Source organism: Lepidochelys olivacea (genome assembly GCF_965140295.1).
Source record: "Lepidochelys olivacea isolate rLepOli2 genome assembly, chromosome: 15".
NCBI lineage: Eukaryota > Metazoa > Chordata > Testudines > Cheloniidae > Lepidochelys > Lepidochelys olivacea.
Genome location: NC_140425.1, coordinates 25,706,144 through 25,733,712, shown reverse-complemented (window position 1 = coordinate 25,733,712; position 27,569 = coordinate 25,706,144). Strand labels below are relative to the sequence as shown.

Genomic DNA, 27,569 nt, shown 5'->3' with positions numbered 1-27,569 from the left:
CCCCTGACAGTGCGACACGCACACCGCACACCCCTCACCTCACGATACACCCACACCGCACACCCCTCACCTCACAATACACCACACCGCACACCCCTCACCTCACAATACACCCACACTGCACACCCCTCACCTCACACTGCACATCCCTGACAGTGCAACACCCACACTGCACACCCCTCACCTCACGATACACCCACACCGCACACCCCTCACCTCACAGTGCACACCCCTCACCTCACAATACACAGAGTGCACACCCCTCACCTCACACTGCACACCCCTGACAGTGCTACACGCACACCGCACACCCATCACCTCGCAATACACCCACACCGCACACCCCTCACCTCACAGTGCACACCCCTGACAGTGCAACACCCACACCGCACACCCCTCACCTCACAATACACAGACAGTGCACACCCCTCACCTCACAGTGCACACCCCTGACAGTGCTACACGCACACCGCACACCCCTCACCTCACGATACACCCACACCGCACACCCCTCACCTCATACTGCACACCCCTGACAGTGCAACACGCACACCGCACACCCCACAATACACCCACACCGCACACCCCTCACCTCACACTGCACACCCCTGACAGTGCAACACGCACACCCCTCACCTCACGATACACCCACACTGCACACCCCTCACCTCACACTGCACACCCCTGACAGTGCTACATGCACACTGCACACCCCTGACCTCACAATACACAGAGTGCACACCCCTCACCTCACAGTGCACACCCCTGACAGTGCAACACGCACACCCCTCACCTCACAATACACCCACACCGCACACCCCTCACCTCACACTGCACACCCCTGACAGTGCAACACCCACACTGCACACTCCTCACCTCACAATACACAGGCAGTGCACACCCCTCACAATGCAACACACACTGCATATCCCTCACCTCACAATATACACACCCCGCACAGCACACACTGCATAGCCCACCTCACAATATACACACATTGTCCACCCCTCACCTTACAACATACAAACCACCCCTCCCAGCACAACACGCACGCTGCACACCCTCACCTCACAATAAACACTTTGCACACCCTCACAGCACAACATACACCCTGTACATTCTTCTCTTCACAATATACACACACACCGCACACCCTTCACAGCTAGGGTGACCAGATAGCAAGTGTGAAAAATCAGGACACTTTTTTTTCCCAGGGTGTGTGTGTGTTATAGTTGCATATATAAGACAAAGTCCCTAATATCAGGACGTCTGGTTACCCTACTTACAGCGTATCACACACACACCCCTCACAGTGCACCACATCCACCTCTCATTTCACAACACACACACCTTGCACATCCCTCACCTCATAATTAGGGCCCTACCAAATTCAGGGTCCATTTTGGTCAATTTCACTGTCATAGGATTTTAAAAATGGTAAATTTCAGGATTTCAGCTATTTAAATCTGAAATTTCATGGTGTTGTAATTAGAGGGGTCCTGACCCAAAAAGAAGTTGTTGGGGGGGGTTGCAAGGTTATTGTAGGGGGGGTTGCAGTACTGCTACCCTTACTTCTGTGCTGCCTTCAGAGCTGGGCAGCTGGAGAGCTGCGGCTGCTGTCTCAAACTGTCTACATCCTCTGTTCCTGCATTTATAGAGAAAAACAGGCTTCTGGGTGGCTGCAAAAGTAAGACTGTTAGAGGTATTATTGCATCCTCTGCTAATGAGCAGTGCATTGAATTAGAATAGGGGGTAGGCCTGGACATAAGGCACTCTGTTATTTGATATGAAAATAGATAGATAGGCTCATGTGTAAGCAACTTTGCTGAAAGTATCAAATAAATGAACTGGGTTTAGAGGTCGGGTGGCATGTTCAAAAGCAACCAAGTGACTTTAGGTGCATGAGTCCCATTGACTTTCACTTTAACTTGTGCTCCCAAGTCCTAAATCAGCAGTTCTCAAACTTCATTGCACCATGACCACCTTCTGACAACAAAATTTACTACATGACCCCACGAGGGGGGACCAAAGACTGAGCCTGCTGCCCCGGATGTGGGGGCCAAAGCTGATGCCCAAGACCTTCTACCTTGGGCGGGGGGCATGTAATCTTAGCCCTGGTCAGTGCGGCTTGGGCTTCAGGCTAGGGCAATGGAGCTTGGGCTTGGGCTTCAGACTTGCTGGGGCCCAGGGCCAATACCAGTCTTGGCGACCCCATTAAAATGGGCTCGCAACCCACTTTGGGCTCCTGACCCACAGTTTGAAAATCCCTATCCTCAGTCATTCACGGGCTTTTGACAATCCCACTCAGAGGCAATAAATAATAAAAAAAATGCACAAGGGAGCATTGGAGCTGGCTGCAGTGCTGTGGGGAAGAATGGAAAGTGAAAATATTACCTGGAATCTTATCACAGCTTGGCTCCTAAGAAGCAATATTGTCAACCCGAAAAGTTCAAAAATCATGAGTCAGACCCATGGGTGGTGGGTGAACACCCGCCAGCCCTTCCCCTTTCACCCGAGATCCCGCCAACCATAGCTGGAGGAGCCCTGAGCGGCCAGAGGAGCCCCAGGCTGCCTGCCCCACCCAGCTCCCCCAGCACTGGGCCGGCCCCATCGCCACCCCAGGGTGCTGGCTCGACCCCCCCAGGCTATCTGTGGCTACTAGCAGGCCCAAGCTCCAGGCCACTGGCTAGAGCTGAGCCCCCGCCCGCTTAAGGGTAGATGGCGAGGGAGGGTGATACCTCGGGGTGGAACATGGGCGGGGCCACAGCCTGGGTCAGGGGAGGCTTAGCCTGCCCTGGCCTTTGATACCCACCACCCATGGTCAGACTCCCAAAAATCATAAGATTGGCCAAAAAGGGGTGGGTCACAGGAGGTGGGGTGTGAAGGGGTAGGTGTGTGTGTTATGTATCAGTCTGCCCCTGGCTGCCCTGATGCCTGACTCTCTCTCAGGTGTGTTTGTGTTGTGAAGAAGATAGGTGTGTGTTGTGTTGTGAGGAGTGATGTGGCAGGGGTGTGTGTTGTGCTGTGAGGAGTGATGACGAGGGTGTTGTGCTGTGAAGGGTGTACAGTGTGTGTGTTGTGCTGTGAGAGGTGGGTATATGCAGTGTATGTATTATAAATAGGGCCTTACCAAATTCAAGGCCATGAAAAACACATCATGGACCGTGAAATCTAGTCCCTCCTACCCCCGGTGAAATCTGGTCTTTCATGTGCTTTTACCCTATACTATACAGATTTCATGGGAGGAGACCAGCATTTCTCAAATTGGGGGTCCTGACCCAAAAGGGGCTTCACAGGGTTATTTTAGGGGGGTCATGGCATCGTCACCCTTACTTCTGCCCTGCCTTCAGAGCTAGGTGGCCAGAGAACAGCGGCTGTTGGCTGGCTCTGAAGGCAGCGCCCTGCCAGCAGCAGTGCAGAAGTAAGGGTGGCAATACCATACCATGCCACCCTGGGCAGCTGCCGCTCTCCAGCCGCCCAGCTCCGAAGACAGTGCTGCGGCCAGCAGCAGCACAGAAGTAAGGGTAGCAGTACCGCAACCCCCTACAATAACCTTGCAACCCCCCAACAACTTCTTTGCGCAACCTTAATTTGATCCCCCTGTGCATGTGTATTATGGTGCAATCTAATTACATGATCAAACTATTTTTTTCATAGGATCCCTGCTTCATTCAGTGCCCTGGACAGACTGTGCCCTGGGGAGGAGTCAGGATCGTTATCATCAGGGTTGGGATCTTTAGATCCACAGCACAGTCCCTTGTCATTTGAACTAAGAGTAACTGGTAACTGCTGTTATCTTTGTTTGGACCTGCCACTAGAGGTGGTGAAGACACACACTTTTCCAGTGGGTTTCACACCTATTTTCTAGAGAGCAAAGGGATATTGAGACTTGGGAATATAAGTCAATTCCAGCAATGTTTCCAACAAAATGATGCAAGTATAGAGGAAAGCTCCCATAGCCACAAGCTACTCTGAGCAGGTACTTGTCAGGGTTAGGGGCTATGCTACCACTGGTGATGCTCCCCTAGGGAGTAGGGATACAGCAGCCCCTCAGGTCCTCAGAGCACAGGGGCTGTGGTTTCCCCTGGCCATTATGCAGGCTGGGTAAGGTTGGAGACAAAGGCTCCTTACACTTCCCCCAAACATGCTGCCTGTGTGAGGGCCCCATGTCAACCTCTTCCTTACAGCGATTGCACCTTTGGCAGGGACCAGTGCTGTGACATCATCTGAGCTACATGGTGTTCAGTGATCACACAGTGTTTAAGGTGCTTGCAAGAGTTTTGCTTTGTTCGGAATCCAGCTCCAACCCTGTGTGCATAATAACTTTCACAGCAAGCAGTCCAGACTCTCTGTCAAGCTCAATCTTTAAAGGCACAGCCCCAAATACAAACTTTTACAGTGAAGTGGAGAGTGGTTAAGGATGTCTCTCTCTGGGCCACATTTCATTAGACCCTAAGAATCAAGAAGAGGTGAAAGGTAGCTACAGATAATTATTAGTGTTTTAGAACTACCAAACTTCTCACTTGTACAGGTATGAATATTATTTGTATGTATTCTAATCAAGATCTGAAATTACAGCTAGTACTTTCATGTATGTAATAGATTCCAGGACTGAAGTGGACTCTGGATGTAAGCTTTTACATGTTGTCCACAAGAAGAACTGGATTTGCTTCAATTATTGTGTTGAAAGTTTCCTCAATTGGAGAAGGATCTCCCTCACTCCTGCAGAACAAGCAAGGTCCAGCCCTTTGTCCCTGCGTGGTCTGGAGCAGAACAAAGGACATTTGGTGTCTTTTTGGTGACTAAAAGCTTTATTTTGGGAGTTCTCCACCTTCAGAACAAGTCCTCAGAACCATTTGTGCTGAACTTGTTAGTGTCTGCTTGAGGAGTTTGTCTATTTTAGAACAATCCTCATAAGGGTGCTTAAGAGTTTAGACTTCCAATCATTCCATAAAATGTGTGCCTTGTGGTGTATCCTGCCTCATTGTGTCAACCAGACAACCTCTTCAGTTCTCAAAATGGAATTTAATCTTTGGATACTTGCACAGGTTTATTCACATACTTATTATATTCAAGTGGGTGTGTGGAGTGTCCTTAATCCAAACCTAGAATAAGGTGGGTATCTTGTTTTGAAATGATTTTGTTATACAAAAGTAGCATTTGAAAGATATTTGGGTGAAAATGGTGAATTACAATGAATACTGTTCACACTGTTATTCTCCAGTCTTTAAAGCTGCTGAAATGTGGGTATATTCTAGTGTAAAAAAAAAAATTTCTAAAGTAGCCATACAACGATATTCAAGGGATGCTTGTTCAGTTTTCCTTCAAGTTCTTACAGTTTCCTAAAGCCTCCTTTGGAATCCTGGAAAATTAAGGATGAGACTGAGAAAAGGAGAGAAAGAATTGAAAACAAGGTAAGAAAGGAAGAGGATCGGTGGAGGGAGATGGGAGCAGAGATGTACACAGGGGTGGAATTACTGTAAATGCTGAATATATGTGTCAAGATAGTCTGTGGGTTAGAGGATAATATATGATAAAATTCTCAAAGTGCCCCCTCCTCTTTCATCCTCGTGTATAAAGTAAACTGGGCCACTTTCTTTTCAATTAAATTCTCAGCTCAGTAAAATAAATTACACTGTTCCTCCTAAATCATGTTGTACTGGCATTTTTCAGGTATAGGCTGCTTTCGGGTGGAGGAAGGCAGTTGCTACTGCTTTTTTATTATCTTAAACGGAGTATAGATTTAATTATCAGCTGGTATGTCTAGACTGGAGGTATTCTCTTTAGGTCTCTGTCTTACTCAACTCAAAATAGATAAGGCTGCCACCTGCACGAGCGCCAAGCTAAAAGCTTTCCTCTGATTGGGCACACCTCCATCCCATTCTTCAGCTCATTGGTTCACAGCGCATTAGGTTTTTTTAAAGCTCTTAGGCAATTAGTCTGTCCTTGTGTCGGTTTCTCCATTGTCTGGCTAGCCTCACATGAGGTGGGTTCTGGGCTGATGTGGGACCAGCCAATCCCGGTGCAATCTGATTGTGGTGCGCTGCCGCAAGGGATCCGTCCGCACTACACAGCCGGCGCGATGTTCAGAGCACATGGGCCAGGTGCTATTTAAAGAAACAGTCAGCGGCTTTGAAAGGGAATTACAGTTTTTCGTATATTCCCCTCCTACACGCACGCACAACCATGATTGTGGAATTTTTTTTCTTACCGGTTGAATAATAGAAAGTAAAGAGATGATTGGTCATGCTGTAAGGCTGATAAACTGGGATGATTTGAATGGTATTTTTTAAAAAGATGACAAATGAAATGTAAAATGCCTAACTGCAACACACACAATGCGAGAAAGCCTCACTTTAAAAATGTACTTTTAAAACTGACTAAATGCAAAGTGAGAGGTATTTGGCAACTCTCTTTGGAAGCATACCAAGATACATGAAGTGAACTATTTGCCAGACATTTATATCAGTTTACTTAGATAACATGCAGGGCATCTTAGAAATAGGAAGTAGCATAAATTAAAAATCTATACATTTACAAAATAATTACAACCTAATCTGGAAATTGGAGAGACAAATAGTGTAGCCAGCTGGAAAAAGGTAAAATTCTCATTAAAGGAGAGAATACAATTATGATTTCCTTAGAATACTGCTAAAACTGATTTGCTTTGTTGCTTAACTACTTCTGTACCTTCTGCCTAATGTTGATGCAGACAGTTAAGGTTTTTTCGCTCTGGTGTTTGTTTGATTTTATCTGGTGAATGTATCCGATGAAGTGAGCTGTAGCTCACGAAAGCTTATGCTCAAATAAATTCGTTAGTCTCTAAGGTGCCACTAGTACTCCTTTTCTTTTTGCAAATACAGACTAACACGGGTGCTACTCTGAAACCTGATTTTATTTAGGAAGTATTGGGGTTTCATACACTTATTTTTCTTTTTGGATTCAAGAAAGTTAAAACAGTAATAACTCCTCTCTATTTTAAATCTAGATGTGTCTTTTTCAAGTGCCTTAGGAAAGTCACAAAATAGACAGTGTAGACCTCCTGCAGAGATATTGTTTTTGTGCCACCTGCAAATATCTTTATATCCGTTTATATTTGGTCAGATTTTTAAGGTTATCTTCACACCAGAAGGGCAGGAGACTCAGAGCCAGATTATCTGCTTCCTACTTGGAAAAGCTGTGGGAAGAGATTAACAGAGAATCTCCATGCAGAGACTACCCCTGCAACAAGCCACCTTGGCCCCCAAACCTGATTTGTTTCTATCCCCTTGGATCCCAATATGGTTTAATTGGACCTGAATCACCAACAACCTCCTCTCTCTGTAGTTGCCCCAGGAGGGGCTCTGTGGAAAAGGTAATACAGCCTTTCATTGTACCTTTACTTCATTCCATTGTGCTCTCGCAGCCCAGTGTGACCCAGCCCATGAGAAGGTTTTTTTGTATGTGGAAAAGCAGCGTTTCAAAGAAAATTACAACATTATTCAAACTCTTTTCTGCCAGCCTTCAAACTTGCTAAAACTGGGTGTATTCTAGCCTCAAAATATCTAAAGTAGTAATATACTGTGATCTCTACTGTACCCTTCATTAGAGAGACAAGGTGAGTGAGGTAATACAGTATCTTTTGTTGGACAAACTTCTGTTGGTGAGAGAGACAAGCTTTCAAGCTACACAGAGCTGGGAAATGTACTCAAAGGTATGTCTACACTGCCGTTAGACACCTGTGGCTAGTCAGTGCCAGCTGACTCAGGCTCCGGAGACTGAGGCTAAGGGGCTGTTTAATTTTGGTGTAGGCATAGCGGCTCAGGCTGCAGCCTGAGCTATGGGACCCTCCCATCTTGCAGGGTCCTAGAGCCTGGGTTTTAGCTGGAGCCTGAACATCTACTTTGAGCATCTATTTGAGCATCGGATGAAGTGAGCTGTAGCTCACGAATGCTCATGCTCAAATAAATTGGTTAGTCTCTAAGGTGCCACAAGTCCTCCTTTTCTTTTTGCGAATACAGACTAACACGGCTGTTACTCTAAAACATCTACACTGCAATCCAAGAGCCCCAAACCTCATGAGTCAGCTGGAACAGCCTGGCTTTTTAATTGCAGTGTACACATACCCAGTGTCACACCTAATACAAGGCTGAACAGATTGTTTAGCACAGTGGTTTTCAAGCTTTTTTCATTTGCACACTCTCTCCCCCCCCCAAAAAAATTTTTTTTAATAGAGGCTCAGACCCCCTCTGGAAATCTTAGACCCCCAGGGGTCCACGGGCCACTGGTTTAGCACAAGCCGTTCACACCTATTTCCAGGGACCATTCAGGGTGAGTGCCCCAGGAACACCTTTCCAGTCGGGGGGCGAGGGGTGTGCAGCGGGAAATGGGGAAGGCCCAGTTGCTTGCCCTTCTGTTACAGTGCTAGGTTGGAGCGGCATTCCCCGTTGTGACTACATCACCACCCGCGATGGCAACAGGAGATGCCTCTGCTCCATTCCTTTATCACGGCTCGCTTCTCTCCATTAACCGTGCTTGCATCCCCCCTCCCCCGAGCATTAGCGATGCTGGGGACTGCGCTGCATTTATCCCGGGTTTCTGACTGCTTGGGGTGGAGGTGTGCGGGGACAGGGCAAGGTTACCCTGGCCGGCAGCGGGTGGGGCCCCTGGCTCGCTGCCGTCTCCAGCCCCCGGCGGCGTGCGGGGGTGGGGGCGGCGCACTCATTCGCCTGCCCGCCCGGCGGAAGGTTACGGCGGGGGGCGCGCTGCCTTTAAAGGCCGGCCCGGTAGGCGGGGCGGGGCAGTATTGGCTGAGGCACCGGCAGAGCCGGTCGGGTGGAGTGAGGAGGAGGCGCCGCCATGTCCCGGGAGCCGGAGATCTTGGAGTCCCAGGTGATGTGGGAGCCCGACTCCAAGCGCAACACCCAGATGGACCGGTTCCGGGCCGGGTTGGTCGGCGCCTGCGGGCTGCGCCTGGGTGAGCGGGGCGGAGCCGGGGGGCTGCGGGATGGAGGGTGGCCCCGGGGGCGGGGGGGGCCCTGCTTGAGGCAACGCTTGTGGGGTGGCCGTGCGGGCAGTGGCTGGGCTGGGGCAACCTGCTGGGGATAGAGCCCCATCAGCACGGGGGGGGCGGGGGCTGGGCTGGGGGGATAGAGCCCCATCAGCACGGGGGGGGCGGGGGCTGGGGCGGGGCTGGGGGGATAGAGCCCCATCAGCGCGGGGGGGGCGGGGGCTGGGCTGGGGGGATAGAGCCCCATCAGCGCGGGGGGGGCGGGGGCGGGGGCTGGGGGGATAGAGCCCCATCAGCACGGGGGGGGGCGGGGGCGGGGGCTGGGCTGGGGGGATAGAGCCCCATCAGCACGGGGGGGGGCGGGGGCTGGGCTGGGGGGATAGAGCCCCATCAGCACGGGGGGGGCGGGGGCTGGGCTGGGGGGATAGAGCCCCATCAGCGCGGGGGGGGCGGGGGCTGGGCTGGGGGGATAGAGCCCCATCAGCGCGGGGGGGGCGGGGGCTGGGCTGGGGGGATAGAGCCCCATCAGCGCGGGGGGGGCGGGGGCTGGGCTGGGGGGATAGAGCCCCATCAGCGCGGGGGGGGCGGGGGCTGGGCTGGGGGGATAGAGCCCCATCAGCGCGGGGGGGGCGGGGGCGGGGGCTGGGGGGATAGAGCCCCATCAGCACGGGGGGGCGGGGGCGGGGGCTGGGCTGGGGGGATAGAGCCCCATCAGCACGGGGGGGCGGGGGCGGGGGCTGGGCTGGGGGGATAGAGCCCCATCAGCACGGGGGGGGCGGGGGCGGGGGCTGGGCTGGGGGGATAGAGCCCCATCAGCACGGGGGGGGGCGGGGGCGGGGGCTGGGCTGGGGGGATAGAGCCCCATCAGCACGGGGGGGGGCGGGGGCGGGGGCTGGGCTGGGGGGATAGAGCCCCATCAGCACGGGGGGGGGCGGGGGCTGGGCTGGGGGGATAGAGCCCCATCAGCACGGGGGGGGGCGGGGGCTGGGCTGGGGGGATAGAGCCCCATCAGCACGGGGGGGGGCGGGGGCTGGGCTGGGGGGATAGAGCCCCATCAGCACGGGGGGGGGCGGGGGCTGGGCTGGGGGGATAGAGCCCCATCAGCACGGGGGGGGGCGGGGGCGGGGGCTGGGCTGGGGGGATAGAGCCCCATCAGCACGGGGGGGGGGCGGGGGCTGGGCTGGGGGGATAGAGCCCCATCAGCACGGGGGGGGGGCGGGGGCTGGGCTGGGGGGATAGAGCCCCATCAGCACGGGGGGGGGCGGGGGCTGGGCTGGGGGGATAGAGCCCCATCAGCACGGGGGGGGGCGGGGGCTGGGCTGGGGGGATAGAGCCCCATCAGCACGGGGGGGGGCGGGGGCTGGGCTGGGGGGATAGAGCCCCATCAGCACGGGGGGGGGCGGGGGCTGGGCTGGGGGGATAGAGCCCCATCAGCACGGGGGGGGCGGGGGCTGGGGCTGGGCTGGGGGGATAGAGCCCCATCAGCACGGGGGGGGGCGGGGGCTGGGGCTGGGCTGGGGGGATAGAGCCCCATCAGCACGGGGGGGGGGGCGGGGGCGGGGGCTGGGGCTGGGCTGGGGGGATAGAGCCCCATCAGCACGGGGGGGGGGCGGGGGCTGGGGCTGGGCTGGGGGGATAGAGCCCCATCAGCACGGGGGGGGGGGCGGGGGCGGGGGCTGGGGCTGGGCTGGGGGGATAGAGCCCCATCAGCACGGGGGGGGGCGGGGGCTGGGGCTGGGCTGGGGGGATAGAGCCCCATCAGCACGGGGGGGGGGCGGGGGCTGGGGCTGGGCTGGGGGGATAGAGCCCCATCAGCACGGGGGGGGGGCGGGGGCTGGGGCTGGGCTGGGGGGATAGAGCCCCATCAGCACGGGGGGGGGGGCGGGGGCTGGGGCTGGGCTGGGGGGATAGAGCCCCATCAGCACGGGGGGGGGCGGGGGCTGGGGCTGGGCTGGGGGGATAGAGCCCCATCAGCACGGGGGGGGGGCGGGGGCTGGGGCTGGGCTGGGGGGATAGAGCCCCATCAGCACGGGGGGGGGGCGGGGGCTGGGGCTGCGCTGGGGGGATAGAGCCCCATCAGCACGGGGGGGGGCGGGGGCTGGGGCTGGGCTGGGGGGGTAGAGCCCCATCAGCACGGGCGGGGGCTGGGCTGGGGGGATAGAGCCCCATCAGCACAGGGGGGGGCGGGGGCTGGGGCTGGGCTGGGGCTGGGCTGGGGGGATAGAGCCCCATCAGCACGGGGGGGGGCGGGGGCTGGGGCTGGGCTGGGGGGATAGAGCCCCATCAGCACGGGGGGGGCGGGGGCTGGGGCTGGGCTGGGGGGATAGAGCCCCATCAGCACGGGGGGGGGCGGGGGCTGGGCGGGGCTGGGGGGGTAGAGCCCCATCAGCACGGGGGGGGGCGGGGGCTGGGCTGGGCGGGGCTGGGGGGGTAGAGCCCCATCAGCACGGGGGGGGCGGGGGCTGGGCTGGGCGGGGCTGGGGGGATAGAGCCCCATCAGCAAGGGGGGGCGGGGCTGGGGGGATAGAGCCCCATGAGCAAGGGGGGGGCGGGGGCGGGGCTAGAGGTTTGGACGAAGGTGGTGTCCAGAGGACTTTAAAAGGGCTGAAGGAGGTGGCGGGAGCCAGGAGGTGTCAGTGAAGTGAGCGTTGTAGGGCGCTTTCAAGGTGCAGCTTAAGGAACAGGAGGACTTGTGGCACCGAAGAGACTAACACATTTGTTAGCGCAGAAGCTTTCGTGGGCTACAGCCCACTTCATCGGCGGCACAGAATGGAACATATAGTAAGAAGACCGCTCTACATGCAGAGAGGGTGGAAGTTGCCATACAAACTGTAAGAGGCTAATTAATTAAGATGCGCTATTATCAGCAGGAGAAAAAAACTTTTGTAGTGATGATCAAGATGGCCCATTTAGACAGTTGACAAGAAGGTGCAGCTTAGGGAGTGGTGGGATGGGAAGATGTTATCCTACTTTAAGGGGCAGATTGCTCTATTTGCCTTTAGGAATAAAGGGCCTGATTCTGATTTCCAACCCCCCCCCCCACCAGTTTTTGATGCCTGACATTGATGGAGTTACTCCTGACTTTCACCCTGCGAGTGAGGTGGGAATCAGGCCCTGTGTCTTTGGGTTACTGCATAACTAAGACAGACAAGGCCCCCTGAAGAAATATCAAATATATTCTCTGCAAATAATGTCGTGGGGGTGTGGAGTTACTTTCTGAGAAGGACTTGCTTACAATTTCTAAAGCACGTTTTGAAACCTTTGAAGCATCCTGCACCCTCTTAGGTCTAGAGGGTGGCCCAGGCTGTGAACAGTCTCTGGTGCCCTGCAAGTGCCTAATATATGAAGATGCTTCAAAATCCTGCGTCTAATTCTATTAGGAACTAAGAGAAGAAGAATAAAAATGGATGGGTTTCCTGTCAGTCTTGGCAAGGGGTATCAGCCCTAAAGACATGAATATTAGTGGCTACTGTGCACTTATGACTTCCAGGGACATGAATATCAGGTGTCGGTTTTGCCTGGCAGAGGCCTCTGTCAAGAGGCAAATTCTACTGTCTTTGTTTAAAATTGATCTATTTTGAGATCCCAGGCATGAGAGTCTGTTAGAGAATTCATTTACATAATGCTGAATGCAGTAGCATGTCAGGGCTAAACTAACAGGTCCCTGCCTTGAAGGGTTTACAGCCTAAAGGCTCAAGTGAGGACAAACTGTACAAATAAGACAACAAACAAAATGGGGAATGGCTATCTCTTCGAGTATATATGATTCATGGAGAGCATGTGGATCTGTAATTTCTGGAAGGAGGAGACACAGGGAGTTTGTCATATTAATAGGAAGAAGAAAAGGAGGACTTGTGGCACCTTAGACTAACAAATTTATTTGAGCATAAGCTTTCGTGAGCTACATCTCACTTCTTCGGGTGCATTCAGTGGAAAATACGGTGGCGAGATTTATATACTTCATCGGATGCTGTAGCTCATGAAAGCTTATGCTCAAATAAGTTTGTTACTCTCTAAGGTGCCACAAGTCCTCCTTTTCTTTTTGCAAATACAGACTAATATGGCTGCTACTCTGAAACCTGTCATTAATAGGAAGGTTATCCTATTTATATGGGTTGATGTGGGAACAAATAGGGTAGTGATGAGAAGCTTAGGTGGAATGCAAAGAGCAGAATGGTATGTAGGAGGTTGAGATTAGGGCATATGTAGGCAAGAATAGGATAAAATATATAGGAAAGGGTGGAATTATGGTGTGCTTTGGAGGTATGGGGGGGAAGAAGAGGTTTGAATAAGATATGGTGGAAGAGTGGGAGCCAGTGTAGATTTTTAAAGTAGTGGGAAGATCTACTGGGAACATCTGGATAGAGATTATGTTGACAATGGCTGCGTATCTTTGATCAACTGGAGGAATGAGAGATGAGAATGGGGCAGGCCAGAGACGTATAGGCTGCAGTGGTTTAAAATGTCCTGAATGCTGGACTGGAAAAGAACTTTCTCATTTTTATATAGCGATCTTAAAAAAAAATTAGTCGCAGGATTTGGCAATGGCCTGGGTATGAGGAAAGAATAGAAGAGAGGAGTCAAAATGATCTTCATGCATCTGTCAGTCAAGCTCTGGTATTTCTAAGATGCCTGTTATCATGCAGTCTAAGTCCTCAATCAGAAAAATTGACATTTACTTCCCATCTGAAGGCATCAAAACAGGAACTAAATCATTGTAGCACTTCTTGCTCTGTCAACCTTTGACAATGTGATGGTGACTGCTTATCCCTAGGGAGCTTGCAAAGAGGAGGCTCATGATGATCATACTTAGAATTTTTATTCTGTATAGCTCAGTGCTTTACGAAGGTGGGCAGTATTTTTCATTTATAAATGGTGAAACAGACATCCTGAGGTCGAGGTCAAAGTTTTCAAAAATGATTAGTAAATGGGGGTGCCTCAAATGTGGGGTGCCCAGCTTGAAACAACTGGGCCCTGACTTTAAGGGGTGCTGAGCATTCAACTCCATTTGAAGCCATTGAGGAGTGAATGCTCCCTTATGGTGACATTTGTGGTAGGGAATGGCAACAGTTCATTAACAAGTGGAACATTGTGTTCTTTGTGAGGGCCTGTTGATGTATGGTTCTCAGGTGGCTTGACAAAGGAGGGGGCTACGAATTCATTCTGAATAAACAAATACACATTTTTCAGCCCATTAATGAATGGGTTGTAAAGCACTCAGGTGAGCTAAAACCATCTGTTACGAATGCTGTATCCGCGCATGTGCGTTGCTGTAGTGCTTCTAGGGCAGATGGTCTAAACCAGTGGGAGAGATTTCTCCCATTGAGTTAATGACTCCAGCCCCTGTGAGTGGTGGTAGCTGAGATGGTGGGAGAAGCTCTCCAACTGACAGTGTTGTCCCTACCGGGGTTTAGGTAGGTGTAACCTACATCGTTTAGAGGGATGCTTATTCACACACCTGACTGACTTAAGTTATTGCCAAAGTAAGTTGTAAGGTCTAAATTGTCCATGTGGATCAGTCACTTCCGCTTGAAGTCATATTGGTGATACCCCTAGCAGGGAAATGGCTGTTTATCTTTTGGATGCCTTAGATTGTCCCTAATTAGACTTATTAATGTGGATCCATCATCGGTTTTCCCTTTCCATTTATTCCGCTTCATCCACTGACTTGCTGGAAATGGCCCACCTTGATTATCATACACATTTTAAAGAGCGTGGTCACTTTGGATGGGCTATTACCAGCAGGAGAGTGAGTTTGTGGGGGGGGCGGAGGGTGAGAGAACCTGGATTTGTGCTGGAAGTGGCCCAACTTGATGATCACTTTAGATAAGCTATTACCAGCAGGAGAGTGGGGTGGGAGGAGGTATTGTTTCATGGTCTCTGTGTATATAATGTCTTCTGCAGTTTCCACAGTATGCATCCGATGAAGTGAGCTGTAGCTCACGAAAGCTCATGCTCAAATAAATTGGTTAGTCTCTAAGGTGCCACAAGTCCTCCTTTTCTTTTTGCGAATACAGACTAACACGGCTGTTACTCTGAAACCTGACTTTCTAAGCTGGTCGATATCCTCAGAAGTTTAAAAAATACTCTATTTTTTGTAATTGTAGATAAGTACACTAATACACATTTTACTTTTAGCCACCTACAATGAGTTGTACCAGTGGTCTGTTGAGTCCTACTCTGATTTCTGGGCAGAATTTTGGAAGTTCAGTGAGATTGTGTTCTCTCATCTATATGATGAGGTAAGTCAGTGCTTGCTTAATTTTGGTGGTATTTAACCTGGATTTAATAACCGTCATAGTCTTTGTAAAATTGGAGTAGGTAGAGGGATAGGGAAAGGGGGTGGAAAATCAATTTTATGGAAGTACTTTTACTACCTAGTGGACTGTTACTTAAGGATCACTTCCTAATTGTCATCTAATGTAACGGGAAAATAAGTTATTTACATTAGACATTACATTACAATGGACAAAAGTCATAGGAGACTTCATCCACCTTGAAGCAACTCTTTGGTTAGCCCTCTTATTGTCAGCAGAATACAAGCATGTATTCATCCAGCTGTTTAAAACCAGGTGTCTGTCCTAGTGAATGGAGCATGGGACTATTCCTAGTGCCAGGTGGCTAGATACTAGGGGGAAGGCTGTGTTAGTTACTTAAGAAACATCTATCCTGGTAGTTTACTGAGCTGTCAGAAGGTTGTACCTGGTCCATTGTTCAGCATGTAAAAGCATACAGGGACAGATACTGCCAGTGGGCCAGATTGTGCCATTAAAGCACTGGCCCAGTTTGGGGGCAGTCTGGACTCTTGCTGCTTCAGGAGAGAACTGTGCTGCTGGAAACACAATTGATCCCTGTCTCATTCTTAATTTACACAGTACAATCCATTAAGTGCAAGTGAAACATCTGATTGTTACTGTAAATTAGTCGTCTAAATGCTAGCATATTCACTTAGTTACAAGCACGAAAACTGGGGGCATAGCTGAGGCCTCTTTCAAACCCATGCTCCTAAATACATAGTTGGACAATACAGTGCTTCCTTATGAGCTTTCCTGTTGTAGAAGGACTTGGATGGTAAGTTCAGAGTTGCCTCTGGTCAAATACATATGCTGAGCACTTACAATCATAAAAACTCTCTTCTTTGGAGGAAGCCCTGTAGCTGAAATCTTATCAAGTTTTTGTAGAAGTCAGCTTTGTACTTGACAAGAAGAGTTTTTTCATTACACTACCTTCACCATCCATGTGATAGGACCCCGAGGGCATAAATTGAAGCTTTAAAAAAAAAGAGAACATTGTATGGTCATAAGAGAACATTTTAACTTGGAAAAATAACTAATATGTACCCTACATGTCAGCTTAAAGCAAAACACTGTAACCATTCAGGAAGCTTGAAGTAAAACTAAGCAGTTTTTTTTCCTGTCCCAAATGTTAGAGATACTCCTAAAGTGTGACTTATTGTAACATAATTTGGGAAAAATTGTGTGATGGGCACCTGAAATCTTCTTGGAACTGATGATTAGTTCAAGATGTGGCAGGGGATAAGTGTTTCTGTTGCACTTTTTTTTTTTTTTTGGGGGTAACTCCTTTCTATTGTGGTTTTCCAATCTGTTGGGGGGGGGGGGGTCTCAGATCCCTGGGTGGGTGATCTTTGGTGTAGAGTTGCTTAATGAATAGATAACTCCCTTTGCAGACCTATGTGCAAATAATAGGTGGTGCAAAAATTTACTTTTGTGCATAGGGTCCTATTGTGCCTTAGTAGGGGAGACAAGGAGAGAGCACTACCTTTGCAAATTCGTCTTAACAGCCCCCCACTCTTTTGTGTGTGGGGCAATTAAGGCCCAGTCCACATATTACATTCCATCAGTTTAACTAAATTATTTAAACATAGCATAATTTAGAATACCCCGGAGCTTCTGTTTTTTAGGAAAGTCCTAAATTTAACGTCTTTACTTGCATTTATCCGTTAAAAAATGGAGTTAGTACCTACCTTTTGTCAAGCACTCTGAGCTCGCCAGATAATATCTAGCACTTCCTTTGGATTTCATAATTAGAGCTAGGCATGTTAGACATCACATCGCTCCAGCCTCTTGCTGGCATGGCACTCAAGCTCTGCCTGCTTGCAAGTAGGACAGCACCCTGTTACTTGGGTACTAGGGTAGACTGTTCCTGTGAAGGAAACACTGCACTCAGTTTGAGATTAGTGGTACATTTTTATTGAGCTCAGTGCAGGAGGGGAAACCAGGGCAAACAATCTAAATACAAGCTTGCCTTGCTATGTGTGTCCATATTTTTTTTTTTTTTTTTAAATTGGAAGATGAGAGCAAAAAGCATGCTTTCCAGAAAGGCTTGGCTTGTGTACTATTCAAGAAGTCACAAACCAGTTGTAGTGACGAAGGGGTTTAGTTTGAGGTTTGTGCATCTCTATCTTGAACTCAGGACTGGCAGACAGGAATGTCTGAGTTCTGATCTTGGCTCGGACACTGATTCCACCTGTGGCAATGGGCAGGTCACTAAACTTTCTGTCGCCAATGTTGCGGGACCTAGCCTGTCTGTCCCCCTGTAAACTGAATAAATGTACTTGGCTATTAAAATGACTTCTCTAGCTAATGTCTGTAAAGTCCTCTGAAGATGAAGAGCTGCAGGTTTTCCTATTTTCCAAGGATGTCTGATACTGTTCCTGCAGGTAGTTGACCCATCTAAGGGAATTGCAGATGTTCCAGAATGGTTTAAAGGCAGTCGGCTCAACTATGCAGAAAACCTTCTGAAGCATAAGGAAAATGACAAAATTGCTCTCTATGCGGCGAGTAAGTATTTAGCTGTGACTTCCATTAGCCAGTAGCCCTGTGTTCTTTACTTGTGAGATAGTGAGTTTGCCCAACTAAAATGGGTAGTGCTTTTTTTACATGTTCCTCATCACTGCCTGATAAACCTTGAGATAAAGTAGGTTTTGGATGAAGTGGGAGGTGGACAGCAAATCAGCCAGCTCGGAAGCATCTGCCCAGGTCCCCTATCTTGAAGGACAGTGAGAAGATGGTCTGTGGTGGCAAGCAGCCAATTTTGGAAAATTCCCTACGGACTGGTGAAGATGAGCTGGGTTAGTTGGGGTTATGCTGTCTTGTTTAGCACTATCGTCAACTCTTTCATTTAATCTGCATTCCAGCATCGTTGGAATTTCCATTATAAATGCTTGCTTTAAAATGGGGTCTTTCTGTTACAGTCACTCCTAATCTGTTACCTTAGATATTGTCAGAGATTTGGGGGGTTTAAAATCCTTTTTTGATATTACAGGAAGAAAGGGTCACATGGGGGGGGGGGGGGGCTCCAAACTTCACTGTGCAATAACATCAAAGTTCAGTTCCAATAAACTTTCCCCATTGTAATAGGATACATTTCAGGAAAATCAAGGTTTTAGGATGATGGATGGAATCCTCTATTAATGGATGTTTATTGCCCTGCTCATACACTTGAGGTTTAGTTGTGCTTTTTAAAAAATGCTTTACAAACACTTGCTAACTTGCTGCTTTAAGTCTTCAAGTCACGAATATACACTGAAGAGAATTGTATGAACTGAGCTGAAATCCAAACATTATTTGCATTGGGCCTGAAGAGGCATATCCAGAAAAGAGAGCTTCTGGCACTTACTTGCATGATCTTTGTTTCACATTAGCAGATTTTGTGTGTGTGTAGTCTCTCCTGTCTACAGCCTTTTTTACGAAATTGTCTCATTGTGGCTGCTCCCTCCACCCAGAAGTGCAGTGATGGAACTGCTCTGGGGCTGCTACTGCAAACACACAAGCTGTGGTAACTGCTGTGCCACTATTTATCACTTCCTAACATAATTTGCACCCTTAAGAATCTGCATAAGTGTAAGTTATGCTATGTAAGTGTTCAAATAAATGTATATGGATGTAGTATAGCTCCTGTTTGGCAAAAAGATGCACCAAATTTAGTGTAAAGGCTATATCTGGTTTCAGAACAACGAGCTTTAATGGCTGCCAACCAGTGAGTTGACCTTAGTTATTTTCCTTAAAAAAAACAAACAAAAAAAGTACAAATGCAAAACAAGATTAAAATTGATTATTTAAATCAAAGCAATTTGAATCCTGGTTTAAATCACTCAACCTTGCTTGCATGTACCAAGATTAAGATTTAGCTTTTAAATTTGTCATGGAACTTGGATTGTTTTTTAATATACATAAATGAGCAGATCTTAGATATATACAGAACAACCTGAACAGTGCAGTTCACTTGTTTTTCAAAAATCTAAACCTTCCCAGTACCTCCATGTATATCGGGGGGGTTTTTGGTAACTTTTTGATTTTTATCTCCTACTCTAAGGATTTTTGTTATACACCTTGGAAGGAGATACTCAGTAAGGAGCCACTACGCACCTTAAATTAGATTATTCTTCTGAGCTCTCAATGTAGCTTTAGCCAGGCCTAATCCTTTTAGTGAGGACTGGCCCAGACAAATGCCCCTTTTAATTGCTTAATAATAATCAAAGACCTATGACCCGCAGTCTGAACACTCCAGTTAGACAAAATATGATGTAAAATTTTAGGCTTGCTATTGGAATGGTAAAGAGTCTATGTGGGATTCTTTTTCTCTTGAATATGGAGAACAGGTAAGTGGGTTTTTTTCCCTCCCTTTAGATATATAAATAAAAACATGAGAGCCATCTGCAGTAGGTTACCCTAATGAAGAAGGAAAAGTATAAATAGCTGCATTTTGTTTCTTCAATTAATTAAAATGAAATTGAACATCTATATAAAATCTATACAGAGTTGAGAGAGAGTGAGTGGCAAAATCTGTAACCTGGTTCAGCTGCAACAAGAAGTGATCTGTTAAAGTGTCATTGAAATGAAGTTTATGTAGCTTCAACCTTGAAAGATTGACTCATCACTTATGCTCTTTAAAAAAAAAATCTTAGAAACCTTTTCTTGTATTTAGGAGACAATGTAGTTAGTTGTTTTTAAACAAGCCCTCTGCAATGGCTGCAAGGCAAACAGTTAGTGAAAGTGGGTAAATTTGTGAAACTGGCTTAATTGACCTTTTTTTTTTGTCTCAAGGAAAAGGTTAAAAGTAAGTTGAGGTAAATAGTTTCTAAAATTATTTCCATTCTAATCTAAGGAATTATGAGCCAACTGTTTTGATGAATTAGTTGGGTTAACATATGATGATGTTGTTTCTTTTATGTAGAGATTAGGTTTGTTTGTTCTATTAGGTGTGCCAGAGACTCATCGCTTTGTTTAGCTTAACCATGTGAGACAACATCAATAGGAGGAAACAATATTTCCTGGTTCACAGGATATTTTCTAATACATAGTTCTAAATCTGCACTATTATTGATTCAGCATGGGCAAGTACTGTACGAGTGCATGAATGCAGCGAGTATCAGTACTCCTTCTGCAGAGAGTACGGAGTTGCATCTGCATCTTCATTCCAGGCCCTTTCCAGCGTTTAATCTTCTTAAGTAGTCTTATTTCAGTATATTTGTGAACTCCTTACTGCTGTGTCAGAATGGAGCTTAGGGAATCTGTTGGGTTCCAGCAGTCACTGGTGGAGATCTTGTAGAAAGGTTGTGAGTCTCTCAGACAGAAGATTAAATGCAACTTTTATAAACTTCTACCCCCTTCCATGCAGACCTTTAATTTGGATTGCATCTTGGCTCTTGTAATATTTCACACAATTGGTTATGAATGTTTGAGGCCTACTACCCACTCCATGGGCAGCTAAACTTGCAGAGGAGGAACAGCAAAGCAAATATTATACTCTGCTAAAGGAGCTCTGCTGACCATAGCAGTCTGCTAGAATACAGGCTATAAGATTCAGCATCACTAGTGCAATTTACTTGCCACATTCCTTGACTTGTATATGTGTTAGGAATTCTGGACCTTGAAGACAGGGCAGGCCCTTTTGTCAGTGGAAGACAGATTGGGGAGCCAAGAGAAGACAGTTTCAGAACTCTTAGACGTTCACTTATTTTATTTAGCCAATTTATTAAGGCCTTATGTAACCTCTAGTCTTGAGTACAAAAATTAAAACTTGCGATAGTTCCGCTCTTGAGATGAACCTGGCCCAGATGAGTATATTTGCGCTGGAGACATGCCAAGAAGAAAATTGCAGTATCTTCGAGATCCTAGAATGCTAGGAGTCCTAGAGTAGACTCTAACTGAGACATAAATAACAGGCTCATACATTTCTTTAGTCACCCAGTGACCAGCAAATTTAAATCAAATTTAACCTTAACAAACAACTGATTGTTTTGGTTTTTTTAGCTCTAATTAGAAAACTGGGCAGCAGTCCTTTTTTTCTAGATCAGAAAGGTATGGGGTAAAGCAATCAATCCATGCTTTAATTTTGAACAAATGCTCTCTGACTCTTGCCTATCTACAATCAGCAACTTACATTTTCAGGAACAGAGGTACAGTCCTGCCCTGTAGGAAGTGAATCCCATCCATTAACACAGAGGTCTCATTATAAAGACAAGCTTTGCACAGGACAAGAATATTATTGAAGGGCTAGTGTTAACAATTGTCTGAGAGCTTTTTCCTCAAAATAGCATCCTCGTCTTTCTTTCCCCCAGGATGAATCCCTTGCAGTGGACTCTGGTTCTTAGATTGCAGTGTACCATTTCTAATTGATTTATGTTGTAAACCCTTTTTCTTCAGAGGAAGGCAAAGAAGAAATCTCAAAAGTCACTTTTGAAGAGCTGAGACAAGATGTTGCTTTGTATGCTTCAGCCATGAGGAAAATGGGAGTGAAAATAGGAGACAGAGTTGTTGGTGAGTAATTTTGGGGCAGGATTGGAGGGGAAATATCCCTGAAGCAAACAAAGTGAGTTGTTTGGGGCTCCAGAAACACGCACATAAGAGGAGCACACCAAAGAAAAGACCCTTGTGCTGGTGCATTTATATTGCTATGAAATATGCTTCTCGAGGGATGGAAGCTGGTTTAGCCTCAAGTTTTCCATCTCTGGAGGAAAAAGTAAATGATTTATTCATAACTTCGCACAGAGGTCTATTTCACAACTTAAGCCCTCTGTGGAAGTCAAAAGTGAGCAAGATGTACACGGCCAACTGGTGAGCCTGTTAATAATAATGTCTCTGCAGCAATTTGAGGAGACGAATATTCTCATTGAACTCTCTGCTCTCATATGTTTTTATTTTGTGTGTCTTTTGTCTCATGAAGAACAAACAATATTGGCTAAATTCAAGCAAAGTGTAGGCAAGGGTTATGCAAGCTTCTGTTCAGCTCTGTCAACGCACCTCACTGGTGATTTTTGCATTCAGTTTTCTGATCTGTGTAGTATGTCTGAAATAGAGCATAGGTCTTCAGGGCATGGATCTTCTCTATCTCTGTCTGCGCATCAGATACTAATGGTACTTGCAAAAAGGATGATGCACAATCCCTTCATGTTTGAAGTTCTGGGTTCAGGTTCTCACTTGTGCATGCTGGTGGGCAGTGGAGCACATCTTAACCCTTGATATACTGTTCTACCACTACTGCTCTCACTCCCCGCCCGTAGATGTCTCTTGGCTAGTATCTGTCACCTATGCTAAATTGTATGTTGGTCTTGGGGAGAAAAATCTAATGAAACTCACTCTCACTTATGACTTAAGTGAGAACTCAAACCCAGATCTTCAAAGATGAAAAGATTGTTCATCGTTTATTTAAATCACACTAATAGTACTTCCAGAGTCTACAAATGGGAGTAGATGAAATCCATGCCACAGAGACCTTTACTCTAAGTGGAACATATACTGTGCTATACAGAGCAGATAAGTGGACCTTCAACTGATATGAGCCTCTGGTTTGGTGAAAGGGAAGGACACTTATTAAATAATACACGATGAAGTCCTGAGGCCCTTACTTAGGTGAAATGCCTGTCAGTCAGTGGAGCTTGCCCTGATTAAGGATTGCCTCAGATTTTATCCTGCTGGTGTCAGGTTCATTACTGGCTCAGAAAAACAACTTTAGATCTGAAACCAAGTGTTGAGTGAAACTAACGGGTGGAGGAAAGTTCAGATTTTAGCACCTGCATCTATAGGGTTCCCGTTCTACCTCTTATTTGGGGCACGGTATATTTAACAAGTGCAGGTCATGTCCGAATGAAGTTCGGACTTCCCGCTTGCTACTGATTATTCACCCCCCCCCAGCAAACAGTCAAATCACTACAAGTAACAGGAACTGAAGGCATTTGGAAATCTGCCTGAGTCACATAATAGTCCAGATCCTTTTTCAGATAAGCTTTGTAGTGTCTGATTGCTTGTAATTGTGGACTAGACTGAGCAAATTTATGCTGACTTTGAGCACCAGCTATTCTGAAATGAAGTTTCCCCTGGTATGCACAGAAGGAAGTGTGCAGACATGAGTTTGTAGACAGTACTTCATGGAGAGAGGGAAACAAGCAACATACCTTGTTTTATATTGTAAAGTTGTGACTTTTTTTTACCACAGAACATCTCTGCAAGCAGATGTTCTCTAAACTGTATGCCGAAGTGGTGCAAACTGTGTTAAATATTCATCTGAATCCAGAGGGCTCTCCTGTGGTGGTGTGTGTTGAATCTCCTCTGTATGCCGCGAAAGCGAGATTCATGTTCATAGCCAAAAAAAAAAAAAAAAAAAATTGCTGAAGGGAGGCATTGGAAGGGTGAGGGGAGAAATTCAGAAGAGGGACCACAGGCATGTTTTCAGAAGCTGCAAAACTTAGCATGGGGGATGTGGAGGGATTGCAGCACGTTTCTAGCCTTCAGGCGTGAGTACTGGTCCTGGATGATCTTCATTACAGTTCCGTTGCCTGCCTGTGGCTAGGTTAATTCCATCCTACCCACCGCTGCTTAATTCCTCCCTAAAAGTTCATTATTTGGGTGTTGTGCAATGATGGTGAATTCTGCTAAATTGAGTGTCTTAAACTCTGGGATGAAATAACTTCTCACTAGACTGTAAAACTTTAAAATAAGTCAAGCAGTGACTCCCATGACTGGAGCCTTTCCCTGCCTGAGTCAGAGATTCTGGCAATGAGGAAAGGCTCTGGGAGATCCCCACTGCTGCATGCAGCTACAAACTGCAGCGTGGATGCAGCCATAGCCTGGAGGAGGGTTGGGGGAGGGAAGGAAGGAATTGGGGAGGAAAAAAAAAATCCGGTCTGTCTTGTTGCTTGTGTTTGTTTTGCATGCATCTTCACACTGCCATTTATCAAATTCCTTCCACAGGCAGGATATGTAGTAGAGATCTGCACTGCAGTTAGAAGAGGCTTTGGGCCCATCTAGAAATGTCTTTTATTAGCTCCTGTAATGAGAGCATTTTGTCTCTCAATTATAGGTTGGCTGACTTTTGCATCTTATTTGCTCTTTATTTGTTTCAGACTTAGAGCTGCTAAAGCTCTGCTTAATTGATATACATTTTTTTTAAATGCATTCCAAGTAGGGGTGTGTTTAGGTAATTTACTTAACACATAGTGTTGATAGTAACTGTTTAACATATCTCCTTCCTTTCCAGTTTAGGGCCTGATCCTGCTTCCTTTAAAGTCCCCTCCCCCCCAAAACCACCTTGTTTTTTCACATTGGCTATCTGGTCACCCTGCTTGAAAGAGTACGCTTTAAATGCTATTTTCTTTTTTTTTCTTTTTTCTTTTTTATTTTTTCAATAAAGGTAAGGTCAGGAGATATGCCTAGCAATTCCAAATTTAACTAATGCAGCATTTCCTCCTCCCTGAAGCGTAGGCATCAAGGATGAGCTACAAGCATTAGGGTCCCAATCCTGCTATCCTAACAGGAGACAATTCCCTTTGGCTTCATTGGGAGGCTTGACTCTTAAGAACCACAAGAAGAGGTATAAATTGGAATTTCTTGTCTTCTTGTATTATACTTCCAGTACACAGCGTAAATTGAACACTTTAGGGAGAAATACTTGTGATATAGCAAAATGTTTAATTTCAAGGCACTGTTATCTTCCAGGGTTTGTGATCTATTTAATATGTAGCTGATTCACCATAGTGGGGTCACTTCGTCTACATGTTTTATTCCTTTCTCTTCATAACACCTTCCTCCCCCCCCCCATAGCCTTTTCATGATTTCTCAGGCTATTCCTTCCAGCTTATATTGGTCTTCAAAATGAGTACGAAGGGAGTGTCTCGTCCATTGTAGTGGCTACGCTTTTAATGTTAGGATCTCCAAGGCACCAAAAGAAATGTTTCTCTAAGATTTTTATGTAAAACGCTAACATGGGTTCCTATCTGAAGATCAGCTATTTTAAGAGAACCTACATAGGAGTCATAGTATCATACACGCTTCCATATTGCAACTCTAAGGAAAACTGCCTTTTTAGTGATGTATGAGCTGACTTTTCAAGTCCTGATGGCCTAGGAGTTCATGTCTGACCTTTAATTTTGTGGGTCTTATTACATTACCTGCTTTTTCAAAATGTGTCTTTCAAAATACTAAGATCACTTGGATTCAGGTCTCACAAGCTAAGTAGGGATGGCCTGGCTCAGAGCTCTTATGAGACACCTTCAAAGAGACCCCAGTGCACTGAAGGAAGTGGTAGTGATGCACCTGAATACAGTCTTCTGAGTTAGTTTTGAGCCTGGGGCCTGCTGTAGTGTTCAGGTGCGCTGCTCGAGGTACCATCTCTTGGCTGAAATGAGGTCCTGATGTATAGTTGCTAGAGATGATCTGGGTTTTTGCAGGAGTAGGGAAGTTAACTCTTTTGGTTTGGTCAAATTCCAGTTGGTTTTAGAAGTCTTGGAAAGCATCTTTCCGTTTGATAGATAAACATGTGGAGGGCAGAGTGAGATGTCGGGTGATATTTAAAACCACATGTACTCTATTACCACCTTCCTTATCATCTTGAACCTTTGTTTGCCTAGCTCCCTGCCTAGCCCCAGCAATTTTACAAATTATTCCTCTTCCTGCCCTAAAACTATATTGGGTAGTGTTCTGTGTTAAACAGCTGCCACCTACCACTCTAGAGAGAGCCATCTGTATGCGCTTTCATCCTAGACCAAGCTCTCAAACCAAAGAAGATCTATTCTCCTATTAAGATGTGCTGTGCTACTCTGACACCTGCTCTCTTTATGATGTAGAAAAGCAATATCAAAAAACTTGTTGTTTTTCTGCTTTTTATATTAGAAAAGTAAGTCCTGACTTGTGCCTTTCTCTCTTCCCTTCCCTCCCTGCCCTTGAGGTTTTTGGCAATCTTTGGAGGGCCCGAATTGTGACATCACTGCTGGAGGCTGAAACGAAGATGGCAGCTGTCCAAATCCTTAGTACTGCAGAAGGAGGTGAGGGAGTGTTGAGTATTAGGCTGGGAAAGCTTCAGCTCAGACTTCCACACCCACATGCAATACCACAGTCCAGGGCCTCCCAAAGATTGCCACCTTCCTCCAGGACCTAACCTGTTTTGAACATAAAAGTAGCACTTAGAAAACCCTTTGTTTGGCATGGGAGCTTTGTACATTTTACAGCAGCAGTAATAGGCATATTTCTCCCCCCCCCCCCCATTTTGTGAGTTATTATTTCAAATGGGCAGAAATGCTGTTTTAACTGAGTGTTGCCTGACCTTTCCAGTCACCCTACTGTGATTTGGATGCTTTCCCTGTCATTCTGGCCCAAAAAGCCCTCTTGATCTGCAACCACAGTAGCAGGATCTTGGGCTGTTGGAACCTTCATTCCATGGAAGCCTAATCTATAAGGGAAAGTAACCAGCCCATCCAGTTGACATCCCTTGTGAATGTTTTACTCTTGCCTAGTTGTCTCTTGGGCAGCAAACTCTTCATGATAGGTATCGTGTCCTCTGTTGTAAGTGCAATGAACACTTCCATCCCTACAACCATAAAGATGGAGGCAGATGAACAAGGCAGCACTGTTGGGGCTTTCTCTTTCAGCTTGATCTCTTCTCCTTGGTCTTCAGCTTCTTATTGCCAGGTGTACTTAAAAGCTTAGCAGCTGTGAGGAAGAGCTATTTAGCAGCAAGCATTGTTTCAAAAGCTGTGGCAGCATATACATTTTCTGTCTGGGGATGTCTTGCAGGTCTACCTAGATCTTAGAGGGGTGTGTGGCAGGTGCAGTAACACCTGTAGCCTTAACATAAACTGTGGCTCATTCAAGCGACACCAAGGGGACCCAATCTTGAGGTGCCTCATATCCCTCCTCCACCTCAATGCCACTGCTAATGTAAAGCTGGAAAAATAGTCCTCGCTGGCAAATAACTGACGGATATCAGAATAAAATAGGCTCCAGTTTATCTTTCTTTCTCCTTTCTGGATAGTTGACTCTTCCTGTGCTCCTGTAACCGGTATTGTCTTATCAGCCAACAAACCCCGCAAAGGCATTCGACAAAACGGCATTTCATTGTATTTTTTAAAGCTAGTACTTAAGCTACTAGGGCTAATGTGGTTTTAAAGCTAGCTTTCTAAGAGGATTGGTGGGTTACTAATAGTCTTGGGTTGTAGTAATATTAGCCAGGAGGCGATCTTAAAATCCAAGTAAGAGTATGAAATGTTGTGTTAAGGTTAAAAGCTGACACGGGCCCTGGCCTTGAATTATCCCCTTTCTTATACCAGGCATTTAGGAGTAGGGAA

At 47.2% G+C, this 27,569-nt stretch overlaps 1 protein-coding gene across 1 annotated transcript in view; it reads left to right on the top strand.

Moving 5' to 3' along the window:
- The first annotated feature begins 8,799 nt into the window (after window positions 1-8,799).
- Window positions 8,800-27,569, top strand: part of AACS (acetoacetyl-CoA synthetase) — a 61,667-nt gene continuing 42,897 nt past the window's right edge. Inside the window, exons 1-4 of the mRNA XM_084648977.1 lie at window positions 8,800-8,956; window positions 15,128-15,231; window positions 17,670-17,790; window positions 21,658-21,771. Coding sequence (XP_084505103.1) covers window positions 8,839-8,956; window positions 15,128-15,231; window positions 17,670-17,790; window positions 21,658-21,771 — 457 coding nt within the window. The 5' untranslated portion in view covers window positions 8,800-8,838. The remainder of the gene's footprint in view (window positions 8,957-15,127; window positions 15,232-17,669; window positions 17,791-21,657; window positions 21,772-27,569) is intronic.